This window comes from Pygocentrus nattereri, chromosome 6 (genome assembly GCF_015220715.1).
Source record: "Pygocentrus nattereri isolate fPygNat1 chromosome 6, fPygNat1.pri, whole genome shotgun sequence".
In the NCBI taxonomy this organism is placed as follows: Eukaryota; Metazoa; Chordata; class Actinopteri; order Characiformes; family Serrasalmidae; genus Pygocentrus; species Pygocentrus nattereri.
Genome location: NC_051216.1, coordinates 33723954 through 33738937, shown reverse-complemented (window position 1 = coordinate 33738937; position 14984 = coordinate 33723954). Strand labels below are relative to the sequence as shown.

General features: G+C 39.8%; 1 protein-coding gene across 5 annotated transcripts in view; it reads left to right on the top strand.

Moving 5' to 3' along the window:
- nalcn (sodium leak channel, non-selective) overlaps positions 1-14984 on the top strand; it is a 177778-nt gene that overhangs the window by 85562 nt on the left and 77232 nt on the right. For all 5 annotated transcript variants that reach the window (XM_017720920.2, XM_017720921.2, XM_037538951.1 and 2 more), the window contains 2 exons: positions 6835-6972; positions 9657-9731. In XM_017720920.2, coding sequence (XP_017576409.1) covers positions 6835-6972; positions 9657-9731 — 213 coding nt within the window. The remainder of the gene's footprint in view (positions 1-6834; positions 6973-9656; positions 9732-14984) is intronic.

Sequence of the window (14984 nt, the reverse complement as noted above, 5' to 3'; positions counted from 1 at the left end):
CATGAGTTTCATGAGAGCAGTGAAAAATCTAGCCAGATTAGTTAGTCACCATCAATCACTTGTACTTTGTTATTGTAACGTGCTGTTATCATTATTATCGATACATATATAATATCTATGTATATTATAATTATTATAGTAGAAAAGGAGTCACAAGCCATAGTTTTTTTTATTTCACATATTTCAGGACAAGCAGAGAGGCAGAAATGTGCATATGGTGTCATATGTATCAGACAAATCATCAGAATGTCATAAACAGCAATTAGCTTGCTATTCTAAGGTGGACGATGCAGGTAGATAACATCGGTACTTATGTAATGAAGTCATTGGAAAATCAGAACACTTTTTAAAACAATTTTTTATACAGGTTGATTCAAAAAAATTAATCCGATTTCAAAGACCCGTATTTTTTTCCAGCCGTGTGGCGCCTAGGAACCAATCACATACTGATTGAAAGAGGGGATCATAGAGTTTCTGACTGTCACTGGAAGAAAGCTCCCTTCAGTCTGCGAGGAGATGGCAACCCCTGAGCAGAAAGCGTTTTACGTTCTTCACTTTAATAAGAGTAAATGGTGCAACATGATGAGCTCTTGCCTCAAGTGGAGGAGTTTAAGTATCTTGGGGTCTTGATCACGAGTGAAGGTAAAAGGAGATTGACAGGCGGATTGGTGCTGGGTCAGCAGTGATGCGGGCTCTTTACCGGTCTGTTGTGGTAAAGAAAGAGCTGAGCCATAAGGCAAGGCTCTCGATTTACTGGTTGATCTACATTCCCACCCTCACCTATGGTCATGAGCTTTGGGTAATGACCGAAAGAACGAGATCGTGAATACAAGCGGCCGAAATGTGTTTCCTCCGCAGGGTGTCTGGACTCTCCCTTAGAGATAGGGTGAGAAGTTCGGTCATCCGGGAGGGACTCCACTTCTCCACGTCGAGAGGAGCCAGTTGAGGTGGTTCGGGCATCTTGTTAGGATGCCTCCTGGACGCCTCCCTTGGGAGGTGTCACAGGCAAGTCCACCGGGGAGGAGACCCCGGGGAAGACCCAGGACATGCTGGCGTGACTATATCGCCCAGCTGGCCTGGGAGCGCCTCGGAATCCCCCCAGGGAGCTAGTGGAAGTGGCTGGGGAAAGGGAGGTCTGGGCCTCATTGCTTAGGATGCTGCCCCCGCGACCCGGACCCCGGAGAAGTGGAAGATGATGGATGGATGGATGGATGGATGGATGGGTGCAACATGATTTTCGTTGGCAGTGAAAGTCCAACAGCTCAGAGCTCAGAGCATTGTTGGTACAATAACACTGCACTCTGAAATCTTGCCAGCAGTTTGTTGTCTGTTGCAGCAATATGGTGGGACGAAAAAGGCAATATTCTAGCATGGAGCATATTTTTGGCCATCTCTCTCATCTGAGGTGGTTGATTCCCATTGTCTACTTGGTCGATAGCAATAATACAAAAAGTGGCTTTACTGCCTTTTAATTTAGTTTTCTACTTTAAATAGAATGATTTCTTTGGCTATTACTATTGTGATACTTATATATATGAGCTACTTCAAATTAATTCACACTGTTATCTCACTGAGTTAGTTCTATATAAATCCAAGGCATCAATTGCTAGGGTTTGGAACAAACACCTCCCACTAGAAAGTGTTTGACCCTCAAAATTTCAACCTGTAAAAGTAATACTTAGGTTTTTTTCATATTTTTTTTTCAATGCTGTTGATCTTTTTGATTTCTTTTAAAGTACATTTAAAAGATTTATGTTTAACATAAGTTTAATTTTTAAACAAAACTTTTATCTAGCTGTTTAAAGCTGTGTTTGTTAGCCCTGTGCTGGCTTGCACTTTTGAGTTCTGCACAAAATTATTCAGAGCAAAAGGCTTTTACTCCAAAGTACAAGTCATTTAAAAGTCCAGAGTTTGGTTTTGAACTTTGAGCCAGTTTGGAGGAATGATCCACATAGTGATAGGAAACACACAAAGCACCAGTTCTCCATGTTAAAATGGATAAAACCTTTTTACTGATCATATGTTAGATAACTCAGGGTTAAAAAGCTACAAGGCAAAAAAAGGCTTTTAATTAAAAGAAATAATGAAAGCATGTTTTATGTATATATACACTATATTGGCAAAAGTATTCACTCACTCATCCAAATTATTGAATTTAGGTGTTACAATCACTTCCATGGCCACAGGCGTATAAAACCAAGCACCTAGGCATGCAGACTGCATCTACAAACATTTGTGAAGGAACAGGTTGCTCTCAGGAGCTCAGTGAATTCCATTGTGGTACCATGATAGGATGCCACCTGTGCAACAAGTCCTGTCATGAAATTTCCTCACTACTAAATATTCCACAGTCAACTGTCAGTGGTATTATAAAAAAGTGGAAGCGATGGGGAACGACAGCAACTCAGCCTCAAAGTGGTAGGCCACTTGAAGTGACAGAGCAGGGTCAGCGGATGCTGAGGAGCATAGTGCGCAGTTCATGGCTGAGCAGCTGCATCCAAGCCTTACCATCACCAAGCACAATGTAAATCGTTGAATGCAGTGGTATAAGCCACTGCCTCTGGACTCTAGAGCAGTGGAGACATGTTTGGAGGTTGTGAGGAGAACGGTACTTGTCTGATTGCATTGTATAAGTTTGGTGGAGGGGGGTTTAAGTTGTGTGGTTGTTTTTCAGGAGTTGGGCTTGGCCCCTTAGTTCCAGTGAAAGGATCTTTTATGCTTCAGCAGACCAAGTGATTTTGGACAGTTTCATGCTCCCAACTTTGTTGGAACATTTCAGGGATGGAACCTTCCTGTTAACCACACACCACACCAGTTCAAAGCAAGGTCCATAAAGACATGGATGAGTGGGTTTGGTGTGGAAGAACTTGAGTCCTGACCTCAGCCCGATAGAACACCTTTGGGATGAATTACAGCAGAGACTGCGAGCCAGACCTTCTCGTCCAACAAATGTGATTCTGGAAGAATGGTCATAAATTCCCATAATCACACTCCTAAACCTTGTGGAAAGCCTTCCCAGAAGAGTTGAAGCTGTTATAGCTGTAAAGGGTGGGCCGACATCATTAAACTCTACAGATTAAGAATGGGGTGTCACTCAAGTTCATATGTGAAGGCAGACGTGCGAATACTTCTGCCAATATTGTGTGTGTGTGTGTGTGTGTGTGTTTATATATTTTTAATATTTTTTTTATATATATATATATATATATATATATATATATATATATGTATATATATATATATATATGTATATACAGACACACACCTTGTATCTTCATCATTTTTGTCATTTTTCAGTTTTTTACATAATTTGAAAATACCTGTTGTTCGTTATATTGTTTGCAAATTTAATGATGAATGGACTAAAAGAAATGGCCCAAAAATTCTGGTTCCATTGACTTACATTTCTTCCTTCTCCTCTAAAGTTACCATTTTGGAGATATTAGGTTTTGTTCTGACAGCAGCAATGTCTGTATATACACACTGCTCAAAAAAATAAAGGGAACACTTAAACAACAAAAAACTCCAAGAAAATCAAACTTCTGTGAAATCAAACTGTCCACTTAGGAAGCAACACTGATTGACAATCAATTTCACAGCTGTTATGCAAAAGGAATAGACAACAGGTGGAAATTATTGGCAATTAGCAAGACACACTCAATAAAGGAGTGGTTCTGCAGGTGGAGACCACAGACCACTTCTCAGTACCTCAGTGCTTTCTGTCTGATGTTTTGGTCACTTTTGAATGTTGGTGGTGCTTTCACACTCGTGGTAGCATGAGACGGACTCTACAACCCACACAAGTGGCTCAGGTAGTGCAGCTCATCCAGGATGGCACATCAATGCGAGCTGTGACAAGAAGGTTTGCTGTGTCTGTCAGCGTAGTGTCCAGAGGCTGGAGGCGCTACCAGGAGACAGGCCAGTACACCAGGAGACGTGGACGAGGCCGTAGGAGGGCAACAACCCAGCAGCAGGACCGCTACCTCTGCCTTTGTGCAAGGAGGAACAGGAATAGCACTGCCAGAGCCCTGCAAAATGTGCATGTGTCTGCACAAACGGTTAGTAACGGACTCCATGAGGATGGTATGAGGGCCTGACGTCCACAGATGGGGGTTATGCTCACAGCCCAACACCGTGCAGGATGCTTGGCATTTGCCAGAGAACACCAGGATTGGTAAATTCGCCACTGGCGCCCTGTGCTCTTCACAGATGAAAGCAGGTTCACACTGAGCACATGTGACAGATGTGACAGTCTGGAGACGCCGTGGAGAGCGATCTGCTGCCTGCAAGATCCTTCAGCATGACCGGTTTGGCAGTGGGTCAGTAATGGTGTGGGGTGGCATTTCTTTGGAGGGCCGCACAGCCCTCCATGTGCTCGCCAGAGGTAGCCTGACTGCCATTAGGTACCGAGATGAGATCCTCAGACCCCTTGTGAGACCATATGCTGGTGCGGTTGGCCCTGGGTTCCTCCTAAAGCAGGACAATGCTAGACCTCATGTGGCTGGAGTGTGTCAGCAGTTCCTGCAAGATGAAGGCATTGAAGCTATGGACTGGCCCGCCTGTTCCACAGACCTGAATCCGATTGAGCACATCTGGGACATCATGTCTCGCTCCATCCACCAACGCCACGTTGCACCACAGACTGTCCAGGAGTTGGCGGATGCTTTAGTCCAGGTCTGGGAGGAGATCCCTCAGGAGACCATCCGCCACCTCATCAGGAGCATGCCCAGGCATTGTAGGGAGGTCATACAGGCACGTGGAGGCCACACATAACACTGAGCCTCATTTTGACTTGTTTTAAGGACATTACATCAAAGTTGGATCAGCCTGTAGTGTGTTTTTCCACTTTAATGTTGTGTGTGACTCCAAATCCAGGCCTCCATTGGTTAATAAATTTGATTTCCAATGATGATTTTTGTGTGATTTTGTTGTCAGCACATTCAACTTTGTACAGAACAAAGTATTCAATGAGAATATTTCATTCATTCAGATCTAGGATGTGTTATTTGAGGGTTCCCTTTATTTTTTTGAGCAGTGTACATACATACGTGTGTGTGTGTGTGTGTGTGTTCCAAAAAGGCTATATATATATACATAAGACATCATGCCAGGTTCTTTGATACTAAGTGCTTGTGAGATGGGCTCTCATTAGCCAGATCTTTTTTATCTGACATTATTAGCAGGAATCTACTGATCCTTGTTTGTGTTAAGACTCTGAAGGCCCCATATAAACAGATGCTGCTTCTTTCTGAGGCTTGTCTTGCTGGATGACACAATAACCATTGAAGATAATTATGTTTACCCTGTTTCCTGGCAGTAGACCTGTTGCACAATCTTTGTCTGTAGGTCCTTGTAGCTGCAGCTGGTGCAACCAGGATTTAAGGCCAATTAGAATTGTGCTCTACTTTAAAGTGTTGGTACTGGAATATAGATACTATAATGTCATTTTAATGTTTGATGCCTGTTTTTGATGGGATTAATCTGCAGTATTAATAAAGCTATGAATAAATTGCAGTATTTGTGTAGTTACTGTTAATGTTCTGTGATTTCTGTAAAATACATCAGTCATTGTATCAGTTTTACCAACGCTATAAAAGCAGTACACTTATGTGTCATTTTATCTAGGGCCATCACTACTGATGGTTTAAGTAATCAAGTCACAGATTAGCCAGGAGATTATTTGAGTAATTACAGTTAATTATATAAAAAAGAACAAACAATAAAAATGACTAAAAACAACCCATGTGAAGCCTCCAAAAATAGATTCTACAAAAGGTTCCAAACATGAGCAGTTAAGCCTTTTAAAACGTATTTAATTTAAAACTATATACATGAACAATGAGGGCCTGAATAAATGCTATGATTTTGTGCATGTTTCATGTGCAAATCAGATGCAAACTGCCCTTGAACAACTTAACCCTCAAGATTGCATGTACCTAGGTTCTATGCATGTGCCTCTCGAGCACATGGTCCTGTGCAGAGTTTGCATGATTAGCTATGGCCTTAGTAAATTGAGTTTTAATTTGTAATTTACAGTTTTATTAACTTTAAACATATCTTGATATGTTATCTTGGTAAATGCTGATTACCATACCTGTGACTTTCTTTTTAAAGAGTCCACAGATCTTGTTGTATTTTATAACAGGCAGGTTCAGCCCAAAGTCTCTAGCCCAGGTTTGTTACCATTACCAAAAGCTGAAACTTCATCATTTTCTCATAACAGCATTTTCAAACTTGTTTAGTTTGACAGGAAAACCATGGATCATAACTTGTTTGACTACCTTAGTATGTAAATGTCACATATGGATGGAAAAAATATATAAAGGACATCAAAAAGATATTACATTAATCCAAATGGGATGGGCTGGTGGTTGTTTTACAAGCGCGGGGGCGGGGGTTTGTGTCTATGTAACAAAAAAAAAATGCATATAAATGAGTCTGTCCATCAGACTCTTTTTCTTGCCATAGTAGATACCAGTATAAGAATTTAAAATATGAATCATTATGCAAATTGCCAACTAATCAATGCTGATTCATTAGAAAAGTGCATTTTAATCAGTGATTTTTATTGAGTAATCGAGTTTACTGAGTAATCGTGACAGCCCTAATTTGAACATGATTTGCATTTATAGCCGCCTGCAAAAAATCCTAAATCGAGACAGGCCAATTAGTGGTACCTTATTAAATCACAGCTTTGATGTGATGCATTATGAGGCTGTTACTAGATACCACAGGCACTTTCTCTCTGTGTCTGTGAGCAGGGTGGAGTGTCACGTTTGAAGGAAGTATAATGAGGGAAAGCAGACTGATATTCTCTGTGTTGTTTTCCCGCAGGCCTTCATGTCCATGTTTCAGATCCTCACTCAGGAGGGCTGGGTGGATGTCATGGACCAAACCCTGGTGGCTGTGGGACACATGTGGGCTCCAGTGGTGGCCATCTACTTCATCCTCTACCACTTGTTTGCCACTCTGGTAATAACAATCTACTCAAATTGGTTTTATATTGGATATTTCAAACTGTAATTCTAACATTATTTCTTGAACTAATCCTAAGATAAGGAAGAAAAAAGGTAAAGCTGTTATACAGAAGAAAACTCAACTGTACTTCGTTCTTACTCTGATGGAACATTTCCAAAACATCTGAATGCAGTGTTGAATATGGTCAACAGGCTGCCAGCACCAACATACTGCCAACAGGCTGCCAGCACCAACATACTACTTCTTTTATACAGCCACAAGCAACATAGTACCATTTTGGAAGATTTTTATTTATTTATTTATTTGTTTATTTTTAACATTCTTCGATTAAAAACAATTTGTCATGTAGAACATCAATATGCACATTTAGATCAATATGCATGGGCACTCAAGAATTCATTTTTGCCATTGGAGGTGCTGTATTGGAATACTGAAATCACCAGTTGGGTATTTTTTGGGAATATATATTCAGACAAATTTTGATATCTCAGTATCTGCACAAGCTTTCCATCGGAACAGCTTTCCGATTGACCATAAAAAAATGAACAACTATGAGGAAAAAAAAGTCTGGTCAAATGCATGTAGGCTTTACCGTTTTTAGGTGCCAGCTCTGGTGCTGCACAAAATGTATCATCTTGCATAGGAGTACATTTCAAAATAGCCAAGAAAAATCTTTTTTTTCAGTAACATTGCAGAGATGCCTCAGATGTGTTAATGAACTAAGACTGTAGCTGACGGCTATAGCACTGGATACTAATGGAGACGCATCGTGTCAGGTGTGTTTTTTTTTGTTTTTTTTTTCCTCTTAGTGGATGATGTCATGCTAATATGTAATATATCTAGATACAGGGAAATTCACTTGAAAGAAAATTCTGTTGTAACTCCCTTTATGATAAGGCAATCTGAACTGAAAAAAATTGCTGCATACCTTGACCTTTTTGTAATTGACTGCATTACATGCGATGCTGAAAGTGATCTCTGTTTTCTGCCAGACACCTGAAGGGGTGCAGGGTTATGCACCCCGGAATTTCAAATGAAGGTTAAACGTTGCAACGGCTGTCTGGCACCTACCTCATCGCTCTGACGCAGGGACATCCCAGCTTGTTCAAAGCTCCATATACTGAGGAGCACATTGCGCATTGTTTTGTTCAGACTGCTTCATTCTAGCAAGAGATATTACAGAATATTTGGGGCCTCTTTCGAGTGAATCCTCCCTGTAGATTTATTTTAACCGCTTCTCGGCCTAGCGTTAACATCAGCCTTGCCTATTTAGTGACAAAAGCCAGACTATTTCTCTCTTATCAACGTATCCTTAGGAGTGCACATACATAAAGGTTTTCGTGCTTTAGAGTAGCAAGTTATAGCATAATATACATTCTCATAAATATGACTTTACATTCACATGTTGCAGTTCTGTTAAAATGTAAAACTGAATTATTTTAACTGAATTATTGGTCTATATGTATTCTCTCTTCCTGTGATTTCAGTGTTTGACTACTGGCATTTTGAATGGTAAACTGACTTATTTAAGTACTTCTGCACATCTCTAGTATGTAATTGTTAACATAATTCACTGACCGGGAAAAAAAACTCCTGTGTATTAGTCCACGAGTCCTCATCAGCATCCAACTTTATACTGGTTAGCTTAGTAACGTCAGTTAACTCATTGGCTCTTCTGAAGAGGCAGCCTCTCACTTGTTACTCATTCAAATTTTCAAGTAATAAGATTATGTTACGTTCCACATTCTGGTTATCAGTTGTTTACAATGGCAGATTTACTGCTACATGTCTCAACAGGTTTACTATAGATCTTGCGTAATCGTTCTTCTATATCAGTCAAATTGTCTTTGATTACCAACTCGCTATGGCTGTAATTGCCCATCACCGTGGTTGGGATGCCTGTTCTTATGTTTGACATTTGACAAGCACAGATGAGTGAAGAACTGCTGTTTAAATCTGACATTTGAACACGAGCCTAACAGTAATGAGAGAGCAGCCGGAGCATGTAATCAAGGAATGGCTGAATCGCTTATTCATCCCCTGTCAAGCTGTTTAAAAAAGAAAATAGAAAAGTAAAGGAAAAAAGAAGAAAATGAACAGTCTGTGAGTCTATGTTCACTGCTTTGGAGAAAAGCCCTAGAGATTTTGCAAGTATGTTGTGCTTGCAAATCTCATTTATTTTCACAGAATTGCATTTTGTGTTTTTGGACAAAGCTCACTTGTCTGAGTTAATAAAAAAATTCTGCATTTTTTATCAAAGGAAATTCTAGAATGGAGTTCCAGTTGTTGATATGCTCTATATCTATAAGAAGTTGTATGTTTAATATGTAATTGTGCCATTATTGTATCAGCCTGGCTTATGTCAGTATGGCTCTGTTTAATTATGTTTGACTTTACACTGCCAATAGAAGGGATGTCTGTGGCATACTGACAAGCCATTGGGACGTGAGTCATACTGCCTTCTAAATAAACTGTCCATAACCAGCCCAACCTAAATAGGCTAGTGCTTATATTTACAAATATGTTAGTTCTTAACAGAATATGGAACTAATATAATAATACTTCAAAAAACAGACATTTAATATATTTTTGGTCCTCAAGGTAAAGGTAGAAACTGTTTGTTACTAAGCAAATAGTTCAGTGTGATGATTCTGCAGCTCTGTTCTAATGTCTTCCAGATCTTGCTGAGTCTGTTTGTGGCTGTTATTCTGGACAATCTTGAGCTTGATGAAGACCTAAAAAAGCTGAAACAGGTAAGACCTTTGATTTTAGAAGTCCCACACCTTATGTCACCCCAGCGGTGCAACTACTGTTTGCTGTAACAAGGACACATGTTGTCACTGAGGCAAAGCACCACTCTTATGAAACACCTAAACCTACTTGAGTCAAGGGTTGGGCGGTATAATGGTGATAAGGTACACTGTGATATTTAGAGATTCTGATGTGTCAGATTTGTAGTACATGTTTAAATGGTCAAATATACACATTCAACCATGTTTATATTTTAGAAAAGTTCACTGTTTGGTGGTGTGATAGCTCACTGATATGTGGACCTGTGAGAAATCAGAGCCAGAAAAAAAAGCCACTGAAAAACTAAACATTATAGGAGCTTAGCGATGAGCAAGAGCTCCACACGACCCAGAGCTGGTTTGATTTCTGCTTTTGCTCTAATGCCAGTCCCTCAATTTTTGCATTCTAAGTTATCTTCTAAACAGCATGCTGATAGATTGGCATGTTTGTGATGAAAATTTTGTGGTTGAATGTAAACCACAATATGGTTTTAAGTTAAGAATTGTACATTCTGTTCTGTGATTTATTAGAAATGAGTCAGGTATTGCGTTCGTTTCACTGAAGCTGTGAAAGCAAGTTTGGTAGCTTAGCAGTGCCAACACCTGTTTTCTGGGGAAATCAATGGTAGTGGAGTTGCGAATTGGTATTCGTTCTGGTTTATTTCAGAATTTTAGCCTAGTAGTGGACAATGTCTTTCCCTGGCCAAGCAATTTATTGGCAGGAAAAAGCTCTATCCGTTGAAGCTCAGCATGATGGTGAGAGCAGTCTGGAAAAGAGTTAAAGCCCAGTTGACCACACAAGGCTTAGCTTTGACCAGTCACCACTTGACCACTTGAAAAGCTGTCCAGCCTGGAAATGCCTGATGATTTTGCAGTGCAGGAAAAGGGATGTGGCATAATGGCTAGCCATGAAGAATTACCACTGCTTGTAAAGAATTACCAAGGGTGGCTGCCGGGGCTGTTTGAGCAGTGCGCAGGACAAAACTGTCGAGACAGTGGCAGGATGATGGCACTTGAGGTATTTTTATCTGTCCATTCAGACAGTAGATAACAAAGAGCCTACTGCATCAAAACCACTCTGCTCAGGACAGAAGGCTGGCAAATTGGTGCAGGCTCACAAACAACTGACAAAAAAGAAATGACCCATCTAACAGGGCCCTTCAAACAATGCTTCACACTGGCCATCAAGTGCCTCTCCTCAGTACAATGGTTAAAGCATGTAAAAATCTTTCCAAAGTTTTGTGAAGAAATTGTGTTTCAGACTAAGTAGTGCAGGGTAACACTGGCTTTCAGAGTGACTTCTAAAATAACTGACTGTGAGAAGATGATGACGTGTTTGAGCATTTCAGTGCCTGTGGGTTTGAAAAACAAAAGATTTGGTGGATAATAGATAAAACATGTTTTTCCGAAAGGACCTGAGAGATATCTGAGCAATAAATGGAAACATCACAACTTAAATGAACATTGTGTGAAGTATGTCTATGTCTCATACACTCTGTTTTCAATCTGTTGCACAGGGTAAATATGACTCATCAGTTTATTCAGTTTATTAGCATATGAAAACATGACCTGGCAGGATTCTGTGGTTACAGGTACTGAGTTCCTGGCAGTGCTCCCTTTGTGAATGTTAATAAGGTGCCTCCTACATCAGATGCAGATGATTTACTCTTGCCATGGACAAACACACTTTGAAGCTTTGCTTTTTAAAATTCAATTTAGACCGTCTAAATGAAGGAAAACAGCAGCAGAATTTTTATTTATTTATTTATTTATTTTTACTGTCAACGGAATGTCAATTGAATCTCAACATAGTGTAGATTGCATTCATATAGGCATTCAACAAAGAGTTATCTGTCCAGTGAACCTTTAAAAACTACCATCTCTGCATTTGCTGAAAGCAGCACTTGTGGTTAGTTACTCCCTGCATACAGGTGTTCCGGGTAGACATGAGTAGGTGGACCGTGAAGTGGAAATTATTCACACCCTGCAGCAGTGAGGAGCTGCTTTTAAGGTGACAAATTAAAGCTTGTCATATTTGCAGCGCCTTTGCTTCTATTGTGTTTGAACACATTTTGTCACAAAATGCGAATGTGCATTTATTCTAGTTTGTTTTCGGGGTACAAAATAGACTCTGGCACACTTTTTTTATAAATTGCAAATTGCAACCAGTTGAAAGTGAAGCCTCAGGAAGCCTCAGTCACAATAATCTCATAATACGTTAATCAAGGATATTTATGTCAATGTTGCACCTAAATGAAAATTCTGGATACACTGACAACTGAAACAAAGTACTTCTTTATAAATGAATCACTATCATATTGAATTGATTTCCAGTCAGAGTTGAAAACACTTTTAACTCATTCAAACTCAAGTCAGACTAAAATCCTTTTGTGACCCTCTACATTAATCATGTTTATTTTATTAAAACGGATCATTTTCATTACTACCAAATTTGGTGTGAAAGTTTAGGAGGCAATGGATAGGGCAAGATGGAGGCAGATGATCCGCTGTGGCGACCCCTAAAAGGAGCAGCCGAAAGAAGAAGATTTTCATTATTACCAAAACACTGACTACACTACTGAAACTACCAAATGTTTCAATAGTGACCCTTCCTGTAGTGAAAAGTTAAGCTAAATTTGAGCATAACTCAGAAAGACTAGCCAAGTGGTCTCCAGTCCTGGTCCTGGAGAGTCACCTTCCTGCAAATCCTAGTTCCAACCGCACTTTGCCTTACCTGCTTGACTTAACCAACCTCCTCCCAGGTCCCTGATGGGCAAGATCAGATGTATTAGAGTAAGTAAAGAGTGGGGCAGCTTAGTGGGTACAGGCTGGAACTAAACTTTGCAGGAAAGTAGCTCTTCAGGAATGGTGTTGGGGACCACTGCTTTAACCAGTACCTGACTAGCAAACACAGCTTTGCGCAGTTGGATACACACAAATTAAGTGTTTTAATGAAAACACCAGTTGACATAATTGTAGAAAATATGTGTGTTCAGTAGTGACAGTGCTAAAGGTTACATACTTTCAGACATGTTTAGGACAGAGGGACAGGGATGCAGTCTCATGATAATTCTTAGTTGTGTATCTTCACTTTACAAGAAATCAAAAAACAGTTTTAAAAAAAATTGGAAAATGTAAACATTACTTTTAAAAGTGGAAATTTGGGTGTTAGGGTTTGGGACAACCACCTCCCAGTATAAAATACCTCATAAATGATGATTTTGTATATATTTAGCTTATTACTATCGCTAATAACCCCTTGGTTTTAAATAGATCATAACATAATCCTTGTACACATCTAAGGTCTGAGTACTTTATTGTTTTTTTATTTATTTTTATTTTTTTATACTGTGGGACTGCAGTTTGAACTAATTTGGTATAATGTCCAAATAGATATAGAAAATGGTGTAAATGATAAAATTATTATGTTGCATGCAGCAGTGACTGTTTTGAATTCTTTTGTGTTACTGTCATGGTTTACGAACACTGTGTTGCAGGCAACTGACAAAATGCAACTAGTTGCATGGAAGTTTTACTGTGTAAAGCCTTAATCCCTGTTGTTGTCATCCTAACAACAAAGCCAGCTTGAAAGCTATAAATTGAATCTTAACTGATTTTTAAGTAAATATACAACAGTTAGTTCCAGCCACGTAAGCTGGTTGGTTGAGAAGCATTCTAGTAACGATTTTTTCATGAACACTGCATCACTCCACTGTGACGCTGTGCTAAGCAACAACTTTGACAGCTGTGTGAGATGCTCAAGCCATTTGAATGTTTTTATTTCTTACTTTATGCAAAGCAGAAAATGGATACTTTTAAGATCACATTTGACCGACAGCCGAATTGGTCAGAGTCTGAAGATGAGACTACACTAAATTCCCAAACTTTAAGTTTGTCTGTGTAAGGAGCTGGAGAACAAACTGCTGGCTGTGCAGAGAGTGAGTGGAGCTCGTTACTCTGACTTAGCAACAAGCTGCTTTTAATATTGTGCAGCAACTACACAGTGATGCTTCAATAAAAGCACATCGATGTAAAAGAAACTGGTATGTCATGGTCAGTACACTAAATGCTTCTAAGAAACTTTCAGTTACTTTAGTTAGACTTTCTACTATGGGAGGCATAATTCAGTGCTGCTCTCCCTAAACTCTGGAATTCTTTGGTGTCTTCCTTCAAATCTCTGCTAAAAACCTTCCTTTTTTTCCTCTCTGTAGTCTTGTTTTTCTTTTTTTTTGATACGATGTAAATTGTCCTTGGGTTTGTGAAAGGTGCTATATAAATTGAACTTATAATAATAATAATAATAATAATAATAACAATAATAATTTATATTATTGTGTCCTGCTCCCAAAGGCTTACTCTTTTGCAAGCAGCTTCCTATGCAGAACAGGCAGCTGCTTGCAGAATTTGCTATGAACTGTTTAAAAAATAGTGTATGAGAGTCCACCTATCAAAACTGGTGCAGTTCAGGTTATTTAGTGTGCGGTGTATATCAGACAGTCATTATACCCTTGTGGGTGGTACATCAGTTGAGACTCCACAACTCGTAACTGCAAGGAAATACTCTTACCTAACTCATTACTGTTTTCTCGAAAGTGTTATAAAATGAAACATTTTTTCTAGAATGCTTTATAGCCACCAATGTCGTGTGGTGCTCTTCTCCTTCTACTGGAATGTTTCCAACATCCAGACTTGCCTAGATCAGTTCTCCCTTAGCCGCAGCTGACTGATCTGCTGTTCAGCCTGTAAAATTGCCTATTTTACAGGTGCTTCCAGCACAGATGGGGGCAGACCAAAAATAGACTGCTAGATTATGATTGCTCTCCAAGAATACAGAGGAAGGGGAGTTTTTATAAACAGCTGGCTCCGAAGCAATTCACAGACTGACCTTGACTGTTGCAAAACTAGTTCATCCTGATGTGGAACAAATAAGGACTAGATGGGCTTTTGTCCTTTTGTATCCCGCCGTTGATTTGGTGGCTTTGTGGCAGCTCTGAGGGTTTCTCTGAAGGTTGTTTTTGTCGCTCTCAGTGAACAGATTGCTCTCTGCTGTGATAATGTCATCAGTAACTGCCTTTAAAGGGTTTTGCCCCCCTGCTCTCTCAACTGTGAGGCACTTGCAGGCAGCAATGGGAGTGCGGTCTGAGTCACAAGATGTTTTGGACAGTGTTTTCCTTGGTTTTCGATGGAGCTACAAAGTTAATAGCAAAATATGATGTG